Source organism: Carcharhinus amblyrhynchos, chromosome 8 (genome assembly GCF_965287045.1).
Source record: "Carcharhinus amblyrhynchos chromosome 8, sCarAmb.v2.hapA, whole genome shotgun sequence".
NCBI lineage: Eukaryota > Metazoa > Chordata > Chondrichthyes > Carcharhiniformes > Carcharhinidae > Carcharhinus > Carcharhinus amblyrhynchos.
The window spans coordinates 82,271,611-82,293,882 of NC_137331.1; the positions used below are offsets into that span (position 1 = coordinate 82,271,611).

General features: G+C 42.3%; 1 protein-coding gene across 1 annotated transcript in view; it reads left to right on the forward strand.

Annotated features, from left to right (window-relative positions):
• The first annotated feature begins 1,967 nt into the window (after positions 1 to 1,967).
• Positions 1,968 to 22,272, forward strand: part of lrrcc1 (leucine rich repeat and coiled-coil centrosomal protein 1) — a 151,185-nt gene continuing 130,880 nt past the window's right edge. Inside the window, exons 1-2 of the mRNA XM_080194343.1 lie at positions 1,968 to 2,098; positions 11,309 to 11,407. Of these exons, the coding sequence (XP_080050469.1) occupies positions 11,349 to 11,407 (59 nt within the window). The 5' untranslated portion in view covers positions 1,968 to 2,098; positions 11,309 to 11,348. The remainder of the gene's footprint in view (positions 2,099 to 11,308; positions 11,408 to 22,272) is intronic.

Here is a 22,272-nt window from a genome sequence, read left to right on the forward strand (position 1 = left end):
GGAGTTATGTACAGGCCTCCTAGCAGTTGTCAGGATGTAATATCATAACAAGTTATAATTAAACAAAGGTAACTACAAATACATGAAGGAGGAGCTACTTCATCTCCATTGATGTAAACAGGGGTATGCCCTCCACTTTGGTACAACTCTAACACATTCTCCCCCTCTTCAGTTCTGACACAGAGTCAAAGGACTCAAAATGTTAATTGAGTTTCTCTCCTAATAGATGCTGTCAGACCTGCTGTGTTTTTCCAGCATCCTTTGTTCTTGTTTCAGATTCCAGCATTCCAGTATTCTACTTACTTCAGTGAATGCAGCCAATGGATCTCAAACAATGACGAGATAGAGTACAGGGATGAGTTAGAGAAGATAGAGAATCTGGTGACAATAATCTCTCCCTCAATGTTAACAAAACCAAGGAAATTGTCGTCGACTTCAGGAAATGTAGAGGAGAACATAGCCCTGTCTGCAGCGACAGTAACAAAGTAGAAAAGGTTGAGAGCTTCATGTTTTTAGGTGTCCAGATCACCAACAACTTGTCCTGATCCCCCCATGCTGACACTATGCTTATGAAAGCCCACCAACACCTCTATTTCCTCAGAAGATTAAGGAAATTTGGCATATCAGCTATGACTCTCACCAACTTTTATAGATGCACCATAGAAAGCATTCTTTCTGGTTGTATCACAGCTTGGTATGGCTTCTGCTCTGCCCAAGACTGCAAGAAACTACTAAAGGTTGTGTAGTCCAATCTATCAGGCAAACCAGTCTCCCATCAATTGACTCTGTCTACACTTACTGGTGCCTTGGCAAAGCAGCCAGTATAAATAAGGACACCATGCACCCCAGACATTCTCTCCTCCACCTTCTTCCGTCAGGAAAAAGATACAAAAGTTTGAGGTCATGTACTAACTGACACAAGAACAGTTTCTTTCCTGCTGCCATCAGACTTTTGAATGGACTTACGTTGCATTAAGTTGATCTTTCTCTACACCCTAGCTATGGCTGTACTTGATATGATTTGATTTATTATTATCATATGTATTAACATACAATGAAAAACATTGTTTCTTGTGCGCTATACAGACAAAACATACTGTTCATAGAGAAGGAAATGAGAGAGTGCAGAATGTATTGTTACAGTCATAGCTTGAGTGTAGAGAAAGATCAACTTAATATAAGGTAAGTCCATTCAAAAGTTAGACAACAGCAGGGAAGAAGCTGTTCTTGAGACCGTTGGTACGTAACATCAGACTTTTGTATTTTTTTCCAGAAGGTGGAAGAGTGAATGTCCGGCTGCATGGGGTCCTTAATTATGCTGGCTGCTTTGCTGAGGCAGCGGGAAGCGTAGTCAGAGTCAATGGATGGGAGGCTGGTTTGCTTGATGGATTGGTCTACATTCACAACCTTTTATAGTTTCTTGCAATCTTGAGCAAGCAGGAGCCATACCAAGCTGTGACACAACCAGAAATAATACCTTCTATAGTGCATCTGTAAAAGTTGGTGAGAGTCGTAGCTGACATGCCAAATTTTCTTAATCTTCTGAGAAAATAGCAGTGTTTGGTGGGCTTTCTTAGCTATAGTGTTGGCATGGAGGAACCAGGATTGGTTGTTGGTGATCTGGACACATTAAAAACTTGAAGCTCTCCACCCTTTCTGTGGGTATATTACAGTTTCTATGAATGTAACACTACACTCTCATTTCCTTCTCTATGAACGATATGCTCCGTCTGTATAGAAAACAAGAAACAATACTTTTCACTGTATGTTAATATATGTGACAATAATAAATCAAATCATAGAATAAGGGAAACGTGAGCCGCCAGTGTTGACAGGACTGTCTGATGTGAAGCGTCCAGTCCTGCGCTCAGTCTAAGGATGAAGAGGAGGAACTCGAGTGGGGGGAACGGCGAGCGCCCGGAGTCAGGAGTGGTAGGACCGGAAATGGGTGGAGGCGCCGGGCGTGAGCGGGAACATTCGAATGGTCCCTCGCGAGCGGTATTGGCGGAAGATCAGCCCGCGGCTGTTGCCATGGTGACGCGGCCGGAAGGCAGCGGGGATGTTAGGGAGCACCGGACCGCAGTCCCCGGAGCCAGAGGTGAGTGAGGGGGGTGAGAACACAGTTATACTGCACTGTCCAGCAATTAACCATTCAGCCCCGGGAGACAGCGCAAAATCATGGCCTTTAACACTGTATGTTTATTTCACTTTCATAAACAATTTTGTTTATGAGTTTCACAATATTTAAATAAAGGGGGACTGCTAATTAAGAATTGGAGAAATGCAACTTGCAGATTTCCACTTTGGTTGGTGATTAGAGCGGTGGTAATCAACTCTGTGTTAAGCATCCCCTGGTGCACTCAGGAGCCCCACTTATGGCATGGCAGCCTCTAACACAGAGGGAGACTTTGGGCAGCTAAGGTGCAGGATTCACTTGGTCACTGTCTGTGTGGAGTCTGCATATTCTCCCTGTGTCTGTGTAGGTTTCCTCCCACAGTCCAAAAGACACGCTGGTTAGGTGTATTGGCCTTGTTAAATTCTCCCCCAGTGTACCCGAACAGGCACCGGAGTGTGATAAATAGGAGATTTTCACAGTAACTTCATTGCAGTGTTGTTGTAAGCCTACTTGTAACACTAATAATAAACTTAAACTCCTCCACTGTGTTCAATGTCCAGCTGTTCCTGATGGGCAAGTCTTTTATGATCTGTAGAGTTTCCTCGAATGTCATATTCCAGGGATAAGAGGTTTTTGCTTTTCAGTTATGGAATCCTGCCCATCAAAATGTTTTTCTGACCTCCACCACCTCTTTCCTACTGTCTGTTACTCCACTTAGCCTGTGCTTGATGATGTACATGTTTTGTTCTGCTCATGCTTGACGTTGCCCAATGCCTCCACAGACTGGCAGCTGTAACATTGCCAGAACACCAACCATTGGCTGACAAGGTTTGCCAGACTCCCTAGACCCTCCTTTGTTACTTGTCCTATGTGAGTATAGGTGTTTGTTTGGCGTTAGATGCAGGTTTTATTATTGTAGAGGCAGAGGACGTGGCAGGCACTTTCTTCAGACCTGGAGTGCAAGTACCTGTCTCTGTGTTAGGTTGTTGGCCAGAGAAACTGACTGTTTTAATTAACATCTAGTACAGAAAATCATAACCATGATCTTTAAAAGACTGCGTGGATAAAAAAAAACTTGGATTGTGCTGAAGATGACCAGTGGAATTAAGCTAGGACTCAATCCACAAAGATATTGTCTATTTTTCAGCAATTATGATTGGCTGATTCTGAGCACTAAACACTAACATATCAACCTTAGAATGTCAAATTCTGGGATCAGCCTCTGTACAAGCGGACAGCTCAAAATTAGGTTCTGTTGGACCAGGGAGCTCGGTTATGTGTTGCCTTCACTAGCTGAACTATCTGAGGAGGATGAGTTGTGATGTGTTATGGTCCTGATTGTCAAATTATTGCCCTTCACCCTCCTGTTAGGTATATCAGCACAAAACCTTCGTTGTTGTTGATTCTATCTGGAGGCTTCAGGAGTTGGGGAGTTCAGTTGTTGAGCTGTTGGCACATAGTAGTTTGCGCAGTTACTTGTTTGATATGCTGCTCTTTACGTTTGGAACAAGGTGCTGGTTACAATTACCAGATTGTGCAACAGTGTTTTCATTAATTGTTGAAGTCAGTTGATCAACCCTAATTGTGCATGACCCACTCTCACTTTTTTTACCCCACCCTGAACACAAGTGGGTGAATTTGAATAAAGAGTTTCAGCCGGCTGAACATAAAACTGCTGAATTCACAAAGAATCCCAACAATGACAGTCTCCCGTGGCCTTGAGCCAAACGCTGGTTTGACATGAGCTGTTGAAGGAGGTACAACCTGCTCTCAGCACCTGGGCATTGCCAATACTTTGGGTTGAATAATGAGATAAAACCCCAGCCAGAGGAGCTGTGAGATTTTAAGTGCTAAAATAAGTCTAGTCAGTCTAAAAGATGTGCTGGTTAGGTGCTATGCTAAATCCTCCCTCAGTGTATCTGACCAGGTGTCAGAGTATGGTGACTAGGGAATTTTCACAGTAATTTCATTGCAGTATTAATGTAAGCCTACTGGTGACAATATAAATAAACTTTAAAAAAACTGTGTTCATCTCGTGGTACTTTTACAATTCGTATTGTGTCAAATTAGGTAAAGTTTTGTCGACGCAGATATTCAGTTCGCAGGTAGTAGCTGAACAAATTAAAGTGCTAGTATTTGCCAGTGTTACCAGTATGTAGAGTAGATTGCCCAGATTGTGTGGAACGTGATCGGATGCAAATATTTCCTGATTTTTGTTTACCTTAAGTTGTTTGTAAAATACTTTGTCCAACACACTATAATGTGTACATATGTTGAAATACTGAGGTCACTAATGTGATTTGGTAAAATGCATTGCTTCACAATCTTTTCAGTAATAGAAGGTAAACAAGGGGAAACTAATGTTTCTGCCCATATGAAAGTCTAATCATTCCAAACTCTTGAAGTGGCTTTGAAGCATTTGCATTCACTACAGATCATAAAAAGTGCTGTAATTACATGATTCCTTGTCACAAAAGAATTTCAGACATTTTCATCTTTGGCCACTAATTTTCAGACTGTTTTATGCCACTCTCATCCCAGATCTCCCAGGAGCACAACTCAGTGTGTTCCACCATCTCACTAAGTGTTTAGTGCAGTCAGTGATGACCTCCTCTCTCTTTGTTTTTAATGGAACATTTTTCTTTGCTGATGGACCTGCTGCATTTTTGATCTCGTCATATACACATTCCCTGTGTTGAAGACTATCTGACTATTCTGGCAGAGTTGTAACCAGTAGTCATTAGCAAAGTGCTTTGCATCTCCTGGTCTTAATGCATTCAGTATCTTCCCACTCTGACCTCTGTTGTAATTAATGAGGGCAGATCGCTTGGCTTCAATGACTGGTTTCAGCACAGTCCCATTAGTCTTGAACCGGTCACCGCTTGTACTCTCCTGCTTCTCATGTGTTGAGACTATGGCATTGTTGCTATCTCAAATGGAGAGCACCAGTTAAAGTTTATTTATGAGTCATTATCACTGCAGTGAAGTTGCTGTGAAATTCCCCTAGTCACTACATCACATTTCAATTTCAATCACATTTGGAACTCATGGTTTTATTTGGCTGGGTAGACTGGCTAATGTTGATAGAAAATGTAAGCTTCAAGGATTGCATCCTAACTCTGCTACACACCAGAGAGTAATCTGTATCACTATCAGCACTGAGGTGGCTGCATATGTTGAAAGAGTCCTGACTGGTGATGATCAGGTCAGGATTGATGACCTAAACTTTGATGTCTCCGGGCCACCTTGTGGCATGGTTTGTTTTGCAAGGTAGTTATGCAAAGCTCATGGTAGCAGTAAAGCTCAAGTAAGCTCTGTCCATTTTCAGTTACGTTTCCCAAGCCATGATGTACAAAGCAGGAGAGCCATGTCTCATGGTCCAGGCCCACACTTGCATCAAAATCCCCCAGTAGTTAAAGATGTTCTGCCTTTTGGATTCTGTTGATAGCAGTAGTGAGTTCCTCATAGAACTAATCTTTTGCTGCAGTGTTGGAACATAGACATTCCTTAGGTTAGTTCGGAAGGTTCAGTCACTAGGTATACATGGAGAGGTAGTAAATTGGATTTGACATTGGCTGAATGGAAAGATCCAGCGAGTGGTAGCAGAGGGTTGCTTCTCTGAGCGGAGGTCTGTGACTAGTGGCGTGCCACAGGGATCAGTGCTAGGTCCATTGTTGTTTGTCACCTATATCAATGATCTGGATGATAATGTGGTAAATTGGATCAGCAAATTTGCTGATGATACAAAGATTGGAAGTGTAGTGGACAGTGAGGAAGGTTTTCAAAGCTTGCGGAGGGATTTGGATTAGCTAGAAAAATGGGCTCAAAAATGGCCGATGGAGTTTAATGCAGACAAGTATGAGGTATTGCACTTTGGAAGGACAAACCAAGGTAGAACATACAAGGTAAATGGTAGGACGCTGAAGAGTAGTAGTAGAGGGATCTGGGAATACAGATACATAATTCCCTGAAAGTGGCGTCACAGGTGGATAGGGTTGTAAAGAGTGCTTTTGGAACATTGGCCTTTATAAATCAAAGTATTGAGTATAAGACTTGGAATGTTATGGTGAGGTTGTATAAGACATTGGTGAGGCCGAATTTAGAATATTGTGTGCAGTTTTGGTCACCTAGTTACAGGAAGGATATTAATAAGGTTGAAAGAGTGCAGAGAAGGTTTACAAGGATGTTGCCAGGACTTGAGAAATTGAGTTCCAGAGAGAAGTTGAATAGACTAGGACTTTATTCCCTGGAGCGCAGAAGAATGAGGGGAGATTTGATAGAGGTGTATAAAATTATGATGGGCATAGATAGAGTGAATGCAGCGGTCTTTTTCCACTGAGGCTAGGGGAGGAAAAAAACTAGAGGACGTAGGTTAAGGGTGAAGGGGGAAAAGTTTAAAGGGAATATTGGGGGGGAGGTTCTTTACACAGAGGGTGGTGGGAGTGTGGAATGAGCTGCCAGATGAAGTGGTAAATGCGGACTCACTTTTAACGTTTAAGAAAAACTTGGACAGATACATGGATGAGAGGGCTGTGGAGGAATATGGTCCGGGTGCAGCTCAGTGGGACTAGGCAGAAAAATGGTTCGACACAGCCAGAAGGCCTGTTTCTGTGCTGTAGTGTTCTATGGTTCTATTAACTGGCCCTGTTTGAGTTGAGAGGCAGATGGGAAAAAAATGTTCTGAGTCTTTTGTGGTGAGTTCTGTCATGGCGACCAGTGAGTTCTTTGCAGAAGAACTACACCTTGTCCAGGCGTTTCCTCTGAATTCTTCCTTTGCCAGATGCACATGTAATGTTTATCTTTCAGTAATTCACTCTTGGCAAGTCTGGTCTCTTATCAGGAAGCTATGTCAAAGTTCAGCCCCAGCTTGTAAAACTCCATCTTGACCATAGTTAACTTGAGGTGATACTGGATCAGTTATGAGTTATCAGTCAGCCCCATCTGCATGTTCCAGTTTGGCAAATTGAAAAGATGGCATCTTTCTTTTTGTTTGTTATATTTAGTTGCTTAGTGTGATAGATTCTGTCCACTTGTTAAACGGGTGAGCACTCATTGAAGCAGGTGGACCGTGGCAGGTCAGCATCTTGATAGTCAGGGATTGCACCGTTTGTGCTGTTACATTTCTGTGCTTTTTGAGGTGGGGGCAGTGGTTGACCAGTGGACATAAAGGTCCCTGTCTCCCACTGTCGGAGATACCCGTAGCACCTGCTCTCAATGCCAGTCATTGAGCTTATCACATGTAACTCCTGTCGCTCGTGTTGCGTTAAATGCTGCAAAACTGGAGTGTATTCTCATGGGTTCTATCTGGGCAAAATATATGGAAACCTTGGGCTGCCCATACATTAGGGTGCCCCTCATGACCTCCCCTGTTGAGTCCAAATGAATGCAAAGCACTATGTTTGGCACTGGCTTGAGTTGCAGGTGTTGTGGAAAAGCTGATATTTTTAGACAGTGTAACTTTTGGTCCACTCCAGATGTTTTGTCAGGGTTGACTTTCTTAGTCTTCAATTCTGCTGAGATACCCACAAGATAGTGTAGATATTCACCTATGGGAGTTTGGTTCAGGTGTATCTGCATGCTGTGGGACTGAACACTGCTTGTCTGGGGGAATAAAGCTCCTCTGAGGCCCTCTGAAGCTTTAGCCTGGGACTGAGAGGTCAAGTTTCCACGTATTGCCGCCACAAGGAGCTGTTTCAAAAATTTGTTTATGGGATTTGGGTAGCGCTGGCTAGGCCAACATTTATTGTCTAGCCATAGATGCCCTTGGGAAGTTAGTGATGAGTTGTCTTCTTGAATCATTGCAGTCTATGCAGTGTGGTTGCACCCACTGTGCTGTTAGAAAGGGAGTTCCAGCATTTTGAACAAGTGAAGGAATGGCAATAATATTTCAAAGTCAGGATGGTGAGTGACTTGGAGGTAATTTTCCCAGATATCTGCTATTCTTGTCCTTCTAGATGTTGGTGGTTGTGGCTTTGAAAAGTGATGCCTAAAAAACCTTAATGAGTTATTGCAGTGCAACTTGTAGATGATACATAAGGGCTGTCACTGTGCGTCAGTTTTGGAGGGACCGAATGTTTGTGGAAAGGGTGCCAATCAAACGGGCTGCTTTGTCCTGAAATTTATTGAACTTTGAGTGTTGTTACACTCATCCAGACAAGTGGAGAGTATTCTATCACCCTCCTGATTCATGCCTTGTAGATGGTGGACAAGCTTCAAGGCGTCAGGAGGTCAGTTACTCGCTGCAGGATCCTTAGCCTGCTTCAGTAGCCACAATATTTATATGGCTAGCCCAGTTCAGTTTCTGGTTAATATATCTGTAACCCCCAGGAAATTGATGGTGGAGAATTCAGTGATAGTAATGCCATTGGGCATCAAGGGGTAATGGTTTCTCTTAGAAATCGTTATTGCCTGGCACTTGTGTGGCATGAACGTTAGTTGCTACTCACCAGTCCAAGCCTGGGTATTGTCCAGGTCTTGTTGCTGTTGCATATGGATAGCTTCAGCATCTAATCAGTCATGAATGGTGCTGAACATTGTTCAGTCAACAACGGACAGCCTTACTTCTGATCTTATGATGGATAGAAAGCTGTTGATGAAGTAGCTGAAGATGGTTAGGCTTAGGACTCCTGAGATGATTGACAGCTGTGGACTGTCAGTGGATTGCCTGTGCGCTGACAGAGTAAATTATGCATTTGGCTGTTTATTTTTGTTAGTGTAGGTTGAAAATGAGGAGCAAACTAACATACAAAAATGGAAAGCATGTTAATTCTTATATGCACAACAAACTCCCATAAACAACAATATGATAATGACCAGACGATCTGTTTTTGTGATGATGATTGAAGACATTGGCCTGGATACCAGGCTAATTCCTCTGGTTGTCTTTGGATAGTATCATAGGATCTTTTATGTCCACCTGAGAGCACAGTTCAACATGTTGTTCAAAAGATACCACCTAAGAAATAGGAGCAGGAGTAGGCCATCTAGCCCCTCGAGCCTGCCCCGCCATTCAATAAGATCATGGCTGATCTGTCGTGGCTCAGTTCCACATTCCCGCCCTCTCCCCATAATCCTTAATCCCCTTGCCTATCAAAAACCTATCAACTCGCGTCTTAAATATATTTAGCGAGGCAGCCTCCACCACTTCAACGGGCAGAGAATTCCAGAGATTCACCACCCTTTGAGTGAAGAAGTTCCTCCTCAACTCCGTTCTCAACCGCCCCCCCCTTTATCTTGAGGCTGTGCCCTCTAGTCCTACTGTCCTTTCTGAGCGTGAAGAGCCTCTCCACCTCTATTCTATCCATCCCATTCGTCATCTTATATGTCTCAATAAGATCTCCCCTCATTCTTCTAAACTCTAACGAGTACAAGCCTAGTTTATTCCGCCTCTCCTCATAGTTCAACCCCCTCAACTCCGGTATCAGCCTAGTAAACCTCCTCTGCACTCCCTCCAAGGCCAAAATATCCTTGCGTAAGTGCGGTGACCAAAACTGCACACAGTACTCCAGCTGCGGCCTCACCAGTGCCCTATACCCCTCGCTATGAAGGCCAGCATCCCATTCGCCTTCCTGACCACCTGCTGCACTTGCAGGCTGGCTTTTTGCGACTCATGCACAAGGACCCCAAGGTCCCTCTGCACCGTCGCATGCTGCAGTTTTTCGTCATGTAAGTAATAGTCCTTCCTACCATTATTCCTACCAAAGTGGACAACTTCACTCTTACCAACATTAAATTCCATTTGCCAGTTCCTGCCCATTCGCCCAGCCTATCTAGATCCTTCTGCAGACTCTCCACACCCTCCGCACAATTTGCCATTCCACCAATCTTGGTGTCATCGGCAAATTTCAACACCATACACTCGGTTCCCTCCTCCAGATCATCTATATAAATGGTAAATAGCTGAGGCCCCAGCACCGACCCCTGGGGCACTCCACTAGTCACCAACTGCCAATCCGAATAGCACCCATTGACCCCCACTCTCTGCCTTCTATTTGACAGCCAATCCTCTATCCACGCTAACACCCTACCCCCAACTCCATGCCCCCTGACCATCTGTAATAACCTCTTGTGAGGCACCTTATCAAACGCCTTCTGAAAATCAAAAAACACCACATCCACCGGCTCTCCTCTATCCACCGCCCTAGACACATCCTCATAGAACTCCAATAAATTCGTCAGACACAACTTCCCCTTAACGAAACCGTGCTGCGTCTGCTCTATCAAACAGTTCTCCTCAAGATGCCTCGCTATTTTCTCCTTGATCACGGATTCTAACATTTTACCTACAACAGACGTTAAACTAACCGGCCTCTGGCAGTGCTGCACTCCCTCAGTACTGTATTGCAGTATTGGCTTACATTTTTGTACTCCAGTTTTTGGAATTAAAAATAGTCACGTTGACCCCATGGGAGTACAGCAGGTTGTAATTGAACTAAGTTTTATTATAGGACAATGATATTTACTTAAAAACAAATTCAAGGGGAATGAAATCAGTTTCTTCTTGTCGCTTGAGCTAGTTAGAATGGAGATATTGACTTGTGATGTAAAGGTATTAAGGGACATAACAAATAGTCAGGTAACTGGAATTGAAATAGTTTCCTTAGTTTACAACAATTAATGCTGACATAAGTCTCATCTATGCTTTCGTTATCTCCAGGCTTCATTTCTTCTCAACCACCTTAATTCTGATGTCTTAAATTCTTTCTAAATCTGGCATGCCATGCCCTTTATTAAGCTCTGCTAGTTTATCACGTTTGCCCTGCAGACTACCAGAAACTTCCTGATTTCCCAAAGCACTCAACTGAACTTGCACATCCTGCTGAGCCTTGCTTCTCTACTTTAAAAGGCTCCTGAGAACCTGTCTTTTTGACCATATTTTTGGTCACATTTTATAACCAGTTGACACTCGCACAGTGTGATTGCTCTTATTAATACATTGGGATGTTTTATTATATTGTAAGATGCTAAATAAATGCATGTTTATGAGTAAACTAAATGCAACTGTAACTTTATTCCGCTAAAATTACAGAAATTACATCCTAGAACAGTAATTCAAAAAATGGAAATGTAAGTTTGCGTGTATGCTTATCGTTCAAAGGCAGTGTCTTCTGTCTGGTGCAACTGAAGAATTGTACATGAGTAATGCAATCAAATGTTTGAGTAAATTGAAGTTTTTTTTCTTTTTCTGATTAGCATTCAAATAACTGACAGTTGTACTATATAACGAAGTGGAATGGCACATGATAATCAATCATCCCAGGAGCTGTGTCTGATAGATAAAACTATCACCAGGTATATGGTTATTCTTTTCACTATGCTAATTATTTGAATGTCCAAAGAATACATTTATTAGAATAGTTTATTCTTTATACTAACTTTGTGACTGTCCAGCAAGAGACAAATATTCTTAAGTCATGTATAATCTTAATTGATGCTTTGCTGACAAAAAAAGTGTTTAAAAATTATTTCCTAGGATGTGGGCATCGCTGGCTAGGCCAGCATTTGTTGTCCATCGCTAATTGCTCTTGAGAAGGTGGTGATGAGCCACTTTCTTGGATCATTGCAGTCCCATGTAGTTTAGGTACACCTGTAGTGCAGTTCGGGAGGAAGTTCTAGAATTTTGACTCGGCAGCAGTGAAGGAATGACACAGTATAGTTCCAAATCAGGAAGATGTGTGGCTTAGAGGGGAACTTGCAGATGGTGGTGTTGCCATGCATCCACTGCCCCATCCATAAGGGCGAGGTTGCAGGGTTAGAAGTTGTGGCCAAAAGACCCTCGGTGAGTTACTGCAGTGTATCGTGTATATATGGTATATACAGGTATACGCTGCTGCCATTGTGCATCAGTGGTGGAGGGAGTGAATGTTGAGCGTGTTAGATGGGGTGCCAATCAAGTAGGCTGCTTTGTCCTGGATGGTGTAGAGCTTCTAGAATGTTGTTTGAGTTGCACTCATCCAGGCAAGTAGAGAGTATTCCATCACACTTGTGACTTGTGCCCTGTAAATGAAGCTAGGAAGTGAGTTACTCACTGAAAAATCCCCAGCCTCTGATATGCTCTTGGAGCCATAGTATTTATGTGTTGATCCAGTTCAGTTTCTGGTCAATAGCAACCTCCAGGATATTGATGGTGGGGGATTCAGCAATGGTAATGCTACTGAATGTCAAGAGAAGGTAGTTAGGTTCACTCTTATTGGAGATGGTCATTGCGAGGCATGAATGTCATTTCAAACTTGAATCAGCTAAAATCAAGAGGATAAACAATAAGCTTTCATTGGAATAAAAACTGTATCTAGTTTAGCAACAAAACCACTACAATTGCCCAAGAATCCCAAATAAAGCAAATGATTGTAAAAGCTCTGTCACACTTCCCATTTGTCCATATGTACCATTGTTAAATACTTTGCAGTTTTGCTTTTATGAATTGTGGAACTAAGTTTATAGTCGTAGATTGTTTTGTAACTTCACCATGGCATCCTGAAATCGTTAACAACCAGCGACCAGGTATTTCTTTCAAAGGTTTCTTTCAAAGCCTATCCTTAAGCTATTTGCTTGAGGTTTCGTAATTGGATTTGTCCATTTGTTCACTCTAAATGCTGAATTGCTTCATCTGAGACTGAAATATTGATACACAAATATTCCTTATCACACAATGTTACTTTTCACTGTCTGCTCTTGATGAATTTCACATCTTAGTCATTCCAAATACTGAAGGTTATTACTGGACATGAATTACTATTTTTTCGTGGGCAAGGAAGATTTGACCAATTTACTTTGAGATCTGGCGATGAACACATAAATGACAGAAACAAGAATACATTGTCCGTTTAACTTCTTGTAAATGGTATCTGAAAGGAAAGGGATGAAAGTAAAACTTATTCTCGTCAATTTGTTAGATTCTATTTGATGGGTAAGGTAACAAACCATTTGCTAAATGGTACCAGTCTAGCCTCTGAGTCTGAAACTGCACTATTAGAAATCAATTCTTGACAGTGCAATGAGTGGAGTTATCCAGCAAACTGCTTGCAAATATTGAGAGTGGATGCTTGCCTTTTCCTCATTGATTTATGGGTTGTGGGAAAACCCTTCCTGCCAAAGAGGGCTAATTAATAGGAGTGTCCACAGCACAGGCTGTCAGACTGTTAATCATCCTGTGCATCCTGGGACACTCCGGTGGCACAGCAGTTAGCACTGCTGCCTCACAACGCCAGGGATCGATTCCAGCCTTGGGTAACTGTCTGTGTGGAGTTTGCACGTTTTCCCTCTATCTGTGTGGTTTTCTCCAGATACTCTGGCTTCCTCCCACTGTCCAAAGATGTGCAGATTAGGTGAATTGGCCATGCTAAATTGCTCCTTAGTATTCCAGTCTGTGTAGGTTTGTTGGATTAGTGGGGTAAATGCATGGGGTTACAGAGATAGGTCGGAGGGGTTGGGCCTGGGAAAGATGCTCCATCGGAGAGTCAGTGCAGACTTAATGGGCTGAATGGCCTCATCCTGCACTATAGGGATTCTATTGCTTTGAACTAGTCATCAAGTGTGAAGACTTTTAAACCTTAACTTCATGATTGAGCTTTAATTTTTATTGGTTGAACAGTCCAAATCTAATTAAGCTTGCATTTTCACAGCGCTTCTCGCATTTTCAGGTCATCCAACACAGTTCACAGTCAAAAGTTGCTTTCTGAACTGTTGCTTTGTAGGTGAGTGAGGCTGCTCTCACGAAATAGGTAACTTGATAATCTGTTTGAGATATTTCATTTGGTCAGAATTTGAAGAGAACTTCCCTGGTCCACTCTGCATGATGCCATGAGATCTTTGAGATCTCAAGCAAATAGACTTGGTTTAACATCACATTCATAAGGTAACATGTTTGATAAAATACTGTGCTTAAGTGTCAGCCTAGGTTCTTGTGGTCAAGCCAGTGGAGAAGAGGTTTAACCCCAGTCCTGGAAACAGCACCCCATACTGACCCAAGCTGACATTGAACAAATATTCTTTTGTAGTTTTGCACACAACAAAAAATCTTCTCCCATTTCCAATAAAAGTTTCTTTTGAAATGATTTTTGTGACTGTAATCCACCCTGCATCAAATCCTGTTATTATCACAAATAAAATACTTTTGCTTCAATTTGAGACATTTCCTGAAAATGTTGGGTATATAAAGCTTTCCCAATTGTTATTTGATCACATCTACTTGGAAGAGGATTTTTATTTTCAGTTTTTGAGTAACATGCCCTCCTCACTCTAGTTGATGCCTTTTTCATTTCACTTTAGGAAACACAGGATGTTAAATTTGGCTGTAGGCAAGGTCCATCTAAAATGATGGATCCTAAAACTGCGTGTTAATGAACTTAATTGAGTTGCAGTGAGCAGGATTTAGCATCAAGTTTGTTCATTTTCTCCGCTCTTTGTGGCGATTTCAAGTTTGGCAAACAATAGATCAATTCATTTTGTCTCTATTGCATTATTTATCGTGCCAGTCTTAAAATGAATAATAAATTGACAATTAGGCAATTATTTGTAGAATTGCTTTATTTCTACAATTAAACATTGCAGCTGACACTATTGCTTTTAAAATATTCTACCATTTATTGAAATTGTTTACCTTAATTAAGTATTTTAAGCTGGTGCTCATTCGCAGTGATGTCAATTAATGGCTTTCCAGGATGTTGAACACCTAATTAACTAGATGTATTGATAGTGAAAGCTAGCTTTGTTCAAGATGTATTCCTCAAACAATGCTATACATTGGTCAGTTACCTAGCAAATAATTTAAAAACACAATAATGTTTTCTGTGAGTGTTGCTGAATGAAGAGTACTAGCTGTTAAATGCACACAGGCTCAATGAGCAAATAATTGCTGGAATTGTTTATGTTTGTTTTTTTGGACAGAATGGTACTTTTGCATTCCTTGCTGCGGCACATGAGATTCAGAAGGCAAATAGAAATGATTTATTTGGAAGTGCATTTTAAAGAATGGGGCTAAGCCCAGAAACAAAGAGTTAATTAATTTGCTGGTATACATGTAGAAACATACCACTTTCTTATTTTATTCAAGGGATGTGGATGTTGCATGATTTTATTGTCCATCTCTAATTGCCCTTGAGAAATTGGTAGTGAGTCGCTGTCTTGAACCGCTGCAATTCATGTGGTATAGGTACACGCATGTTGCTGTTAGGAAGTGAGTCCCAGGATTTTGACCCAGAGGTAGTAAAGGCACATCAGTATGTTTCCAAGATGAACTGGTGTGTGGTCTGGAGGGAATGTAACTTTAATTAAATCTCCTCTGATTTCTGAATCCAGTCTTGGGATACCAATTCTTTCTATCCATAAGGCTTTCTCCTTCTACAACCAAATCTAAGATGATGCAGTGGCTTGTTTCAACGAATCAAAATTTACTTAATCAATTGTCACTCTTGTACCCTTCATTAAGGTTGCTGCATCTGGCTACAAGTTCTAACACGTTTTCCATCTAAGCCCACATTAACACTTCTAGTTAATTATGTTAAATATCTTGGCCTTGTTGTATGTGAACACCATTTCTACAATTTATCATAACCACAACCTTTATGCCTCTGGCACTTTCATCACTTTTGAATATCTAACATAAATCTTGCCTAACCTTCAAAATTTTCCTTTTTTCACCAACCAGATTTCCAAGTGCCCCAATGCCTTCCTTACAAAAATATCTGCTTTGTCCTTGTGAACCTTTGCCCTGAGAAGGCACTTGTCTTTGGCAACGTTAGTCTGAGCCATAAATTCTTGTATCTTACTCTCTGGCTTGTCTGTCCTCCATTTGCTTCACAACCTCATCCTGCATACAATTGTATCTACATTACACACATTCCATTGAACTTTCTATCACAGAAAATTACATAAGAATGTAAGAACATAAGAAATAGGAGCAGGAGTAGGCCATCTAGCCCCTCGAGCCTGCCCCGCCATTCAATAAGATCATGGCTGATCTGTCGCTGCTCAGCTCCACTTTCCCGCCCTCTCCCCATAACCCTTAATCCCCTCTCTTATCAAAAACCCATCAACCCGCGTCTTAAAAATATTTAGCGAGGCAGCCTCCACCACTTCAACGGGCAGAGAATTCCAGAGATTCACCACCCTTTGAGTGAAGAAGTTCCTCCTCAACTCCGTTCTAAACCGTCCCCCTTTTATCTTGAGGCTGTGCCCCCTAGTCCTACTGTCTTTTTTGAGCGGGAAGAGTCTTTCCACCTCTATCCTATCCATCCCATTCATCATCTTATACGTCTCAATGAGATCTCCCCTCATTTTTCTAAACTCTAACGCGTACAAGCCCAGTTTATTCAGTTTATTTTATTTATAATATTATTACATTTTAAGGCTGTAGTTACTGACTGGACTGTTTCCAATCACCTTCTTGAAATTTACTGTAAAAATACCAATAAGAACTCATGATATTGGGGGGTAATATATGAACATGCGTAGAGAATTGACTAACTAAAAGAAGGTGGAGTGTTGCGATAAGAGTGGATTTTCAGGGTGGCAACTGTAACTAGTGGAGTGCCAGAGGGATCAGTGCTGGAGCCACAATTATTTACAATATATGTTAATGACTTATACAAGGGAAATGAATGTACTATTGCCAAGTTTGCAGATGATGAGTTGCGAGGGTGAGACGAAGGCTGGAATTTTACTGCCCTGCTTGCTGTGGGAATCGAAGCAAGCGAGAGGGCAGACAGTGGGAAGTTCTGTTGACTTTGGGTGGGACTTTACAGTTTTAGGCTGAGCAAAGCCATAAAGTCCCATCCAACAAGTCTACAGATGGATATAGAGAGGTTAAGTTAAGTGGGCAAGAACTTGGCAGATGGAATATAATACAGGAAATGGAAGGTGATGCACTTTGGTAGGAAGAATAAAGGAGCTGAATATTATTTAAATGGAGAAATATTACAGCTTTAGAACAGAGGGATTTGGGGTTCCCCATGTATAAGCTAGCATGCAAGTTCAATTGGGACCTAAGCTAGTCCCAGTTGTCCGCATTTGGCCTAATTTCCTTCCAACTCATCTTATCCAGGTAACTGTTTAAACGCATTTAAAAAAAAACAAAATTGTACGTACCTTTACTACTACCTCTGGCAGCTTGTTCCAAACACTCACCACTCTGTGTGAAAAAAATTGCCCCTCTGGACCCTTTTGTATCCCTCCCCTCTCACCTTAAACTATGGCCTTTATTTTTAGACTTCCCTATCTTTGGGAAAAGATATTGACTAGCTGATCAATGCCCCTCACTATTTTATAGACCTCAATAAGATCATCCCTAAGGCTCCTATGCTCCAGAGAGAAAAGTCCCAATCTATCCAGCCTCTCCATATAACTCAAACCATCAAGTCCTGGTAGCATTCTAGTAAATCTTTTCTGCATTCTTTCTAGTTTAATCATATCCTTTCTATAACTGTACACAATATTCCAAGTGTGGCCATAACAATGTCTTGTACAACTTCAGCAAGACGTCCCAATTCATGTATTCAGTGTTCTGACCAATGAAACCAAGCATGCCGAATGCCGCCTTTACCACTCTGTCCATCTGTGACACAACTTTCAAGGAGTTATGAACCTGTACCCCTAGATCTCTTTGCCCTATAACGCTCCCCAATCTCCTTCCATTAAGTGAGTAAGTGCCGCTCTGGTTCGATCGACCAAAATGCATCACCTCACAGTTATCTAAGTTAAACTCCATCTGCCATTCACTAGCCCACTAGCCCACTGGCCCAATTGATCAAGATCCTGTTGCATTCCTAGGTAACCTTTTTCACTGTCCACTATGCCACCAATCTTGGTGTCATCTGCAAACTAACCATGCCTCCTATATTCTCATCCAAGTCATTAATACAAATGACAAATAACAGTGGACCCAGCACTGATCCCTGAGGCACATCGCTGGTCACAGGTCTCTAGTTTGAAAAACTACCCTCTATAACCACCCGCTATCTTCTGTCATCAAGCCAATTTTGTATCCATTTAACTACCTCACCCTGGATCCCGTGAGATTTATTCTTATGCAACAACCTACCATGTGGTTCCTTGTCAAAAGCCTTCCTAAAGTTCCTACAGGCATCATCAACTGCACTGCCCTCATCTACCTTCTTGGTTACCCTTCAAAAAGCTCAGTCACATTTGTGAGACATGATTTTCCACTCACAAAGCCATGCTGACTATCCCTAATCAGTCCTTGTGCCTCTAAATGCCTATAGATCCTATCTCTCAAAATACTTTCTAACAACTTACCCACTACAGATGTGAGGCTCACTGGCCTGTAGTTCTCAAGCATTTCCCTGCAGCCCTTCTTAAACAAAGGCACAGTATTTACCACTCTCCAATCTTCAGGCACCTCACCTGTGACTATCGATGATTCAAATATCTCTGCTAGGGGACCTGCTATTTCCTCTCTAGCCTCCCACAGTGTCCTGAGATACGTTTCATCAGGTCCTGGGGATTTGTCTATCTTGATGCGCCTTAAGACGTCCAGCACCTTCTCCTGTGTAGGAACAGGGAGAGAGTGCAGATAAACATGTGGCTACAGGGATGTTGTAGGAGAGAGGGTTTCATTTACATGGATAATTGGAGCACATTCTGGGGAAGGTGGGACCTGTACAAACAGGATGGTTTCTACCTGAATCAAAGGGGCACCAATACCCTGGGAGGGAAATTTGCTATGGCTCTTTGGGAGGGGTTAAACTAATTTGTCAGGGGGATGGGAAAACGAGCTGTCGTGCAGAAGCCAGTATTGAGGGTAGTGAGGTACTAAGAAAGGTATGAAGGTTGCAGGAGTGTACAGGCAGACAGGATGATGAGTTGAAGTGCATCTGCTCTATGAAAGGAGCATCTGGAATAAGGTAGGTGAACTTGGAGCGTGGATTGGTACTAGGGACTATGATGTTGTGGCCATTAGAGACATGGTTAGAACAGGGACAGGAGTGGTTGTTGGCAGTTCCGGGGTATAGATGTTTCAGAAAGAGTAGGGAAGGTGGTAAAAGGGGTGGAGGAGTAGCATTGTTAATCAAGGATTAACGGCTGCTGAAAGGTATTTCGTGGAGGATCTGCCTACTGAGGTATATGGGCTGAAGTTAAAAATGGGAAAGGAGCGGTCACGTTGTTAGAAGTTTTCTATAGGCCCTCAAATAGTGATAGAGATGTGGAGGAGGAAATGACAAAGCAGATTATGGATAGGTGCGGAGGTCACAGGGTAGTTATCATGGGTGACTAACTTTCCAAATATTGATTGGAACCTTTATAGGTTGAATAGTTCGGATGGGGCACTTTTTGTACAGTGTGTGCAGGAGGGTTTCCTGACACAATATGTGGATAAGCCAACAAGAGGTGGGGCCACATTAGACTTGGTACTGGGTAATGAACTGGGCCAAGTGTTAGATTTGTTTGTGGGAGAGCACTTGGGAGATAATGACCACAATTCAGTGTCTTTTATTATTGCAATGGCGAGAGATAAGGTCACATGGCAGGGCAAGGTTTATAATTGGGGCAGGGCTAATTATGATGTGATTAGACAAGAATTAGGGAGCATAAGATAGGAACAGAAACTGTCAGGTGAAGGCACAAATGAAAAGTGGACCTTGTTCAAGGAACAAATACTGCGTGTTCTTGATAGGTATGTCCCTGTAAGGCAGGGAGGAAATGACCGAGTGAGGGAACCATGGTTCACAAAGGAGGTTGAATGTCTTGTCAAGAGGAAAAAGGCAGTGCATATAAGGATGAGAAAACAAGGTTCAATTGGGTCATTTGAGTGTTACAAGGTAGCAAGGAATGAGTTAACAAAAGGGCTGAGGAGAGCTAGGAGGGGCGTGAGAGGCCCTTGACGGGTCAGATCAAGGAAAACCCCAAGGCTTTTTACTTTTATGTCAGAAATAAAAGAATGACCAGGGTGAGGTTAGGGCTGGTCAAGGATAGTAGTGAGAAATTGTGCATGGCGTCAGAAGAGATAGGTGAGGCATTGAATGAATAATTTTCTTCAGTGCTCACTAAGGAGAGGGGCCATGTTTTTGAGGATGAGAGTGTGATACAGGCTGATAGAATGAAGGAGGTAGATGTTCTGAGGGAAGATGCATTAGCAATTTTGGAAAAAAAACTGAGGGTCGATAAGTCTCCTGGGCCAGTTGGGATATGTCCTAGGATACTTTGGGCGGCTAAGGATGAGATTGCGGAACCTTTAGCTTTGACCTTTGGGTCTTCAGTGTCCACAGGGATTGTGCCAGAGGACTAGAGAGTGGCGAGTGTTGTTCCTGTCTTCAAGAAAGGAAATAGGAAAGACGTTGGTAATTGTAGGCCAGTTAGTCTTTCTTCAGTGGTCGGTAAGTTAATGGAGAAGGTCCTGATTTCTGACCATTTGGAAAGATGCAGCTTAATCCGGGATAGTCAGCTCGGAGTTGTGAGGGGTAAGTCTTACCCCTCACGACTCCGAGCTGACTATCCCGGAAATTTGATTGAATTCACAAATTTGATTGAATTCTTTGAGGAGGTAACTAAGTGTGCAGATGAAGGTAGAGCAGCTGATGTTGTATACATGGATTTTAGTAAGGCGTTTGATAAGGTTGTCCACGGTAAGCTCCTGAAGAAAGTAAGGAGGTGTGGGATAGAAGGAAATTTGGCTGGTTGGGTAAGTAACTGACTGTCTCAAAGAAGACAGAAGGTAGTGGTGGAGGGAAAATTTTCAAACTGAGGGCCAGTTACCAGCGGTCTACCACAAAGATCAGTGCTGGGTCCTCTGCAATTTATGATTTTCATCAGTGACTTGGAAGAGGGGGCTGAAAGGTGGGTTAGTAGATTTGCTGATGACACCAAGATTGATGGAGGAGTGGATGAGGTGGAGGGCTCTTGTAGGCTACAAAGAGACAATGATAGGATGCAGTGCTGGGCCGAAAAGTGGCAGATGGAGTTTAACCCTGATAAGTGCAAGGTGATTCATTTTGGTAGGACAAATTTGAATGCAGATTACAGGATCAAGGGCAGTGTTCTGAGGAATGTGGAGGAAAAGAGAGATCTTGGGATTCATATCCACAGATTTCTGAAGGTTGCCACTCAAGTGGATAGAGCTGTGAAGAAGGCCTATAGTGTGTTAGTGTTTATTAACAGGGGGTTAGAGTTTAAGAGACGTGGGGTTATGCTACAACTGTACACGCCCTTGGTAAGACCACATTTGGAATATTGTGTGCAGTTCTGCTCATCTCACTATAAGAAGGACGTAGAAGCATTGGAGAAAGTGCAGAGCAGATTTACCAGGATGCTGCCGGTTTGGAGGGTAGGTCTTATGAGGAAAGGTTGATGGAGCTGGGGCTTTTCTCTTTAGAGCGGAGGAGGATGAGAGGCGATTTAATAGAAGTTTATAAGATGATGAGGGGGATAGGTAGAGTGGACATTCAGAGACTGTTTCCTCAGGTGGATGTAGCTGTTATTAGGGGCCCTAACTATAAGGTTCATGGTGGGAGATATAGGGAGGATGTTCAAGGTAGGTTCTTCACTCAGAGAGTGGTTGGGATGTGAATTGCACTGCCTGCTGTGATAGTGGATTCGGACACTTGAGGAACTTTCAAATGGTTATTGGATAGGCACGTGGAGCACACCTGAATGATAGGGAGTGGGATAGCTTGATCTTGGGTTTGGACGTAGCTCGGCACAACATAGAGGGCTGAAGGGCCTGTACTGTGCTGTACTGTTCAATGTTCTATAAGTATCACATTTCTTCTACATGAGCACTGTTTCTACCCAACTCTATCGTTATGTAAAAACAAAATATGGTGGATGCTGGAAATTTTAAAATAAAATTATAAAGTGCTGGAAAACCTCAACAAATCTGTTAGCTTATGTGGAGCGAGAAACAGGTTAACTCTTCAAGTTCAATATAACTCGTCTTCAGAAAGATCTTTATGTTACCACTATCGCCAGCCCCTTAACGAATGCAGATCTATTTTAGACGTGCAATCTTAGGTCATTTTCCTTGTCGTCAACTTAGCTCCAAAAACTTGATTTAAATTTTTTTTTTCCTTAGACTGTGTCTTCAGTTGCCTCTTTCTCCAGATCCCTGTCCGCCCTCTCCCACAATTCCCACCAATTCCATTATATCTTGCTCAATGCCCACCTTTGTTTCCTCTTCACCATCTTTGTTGCATACTTTGTCTTAA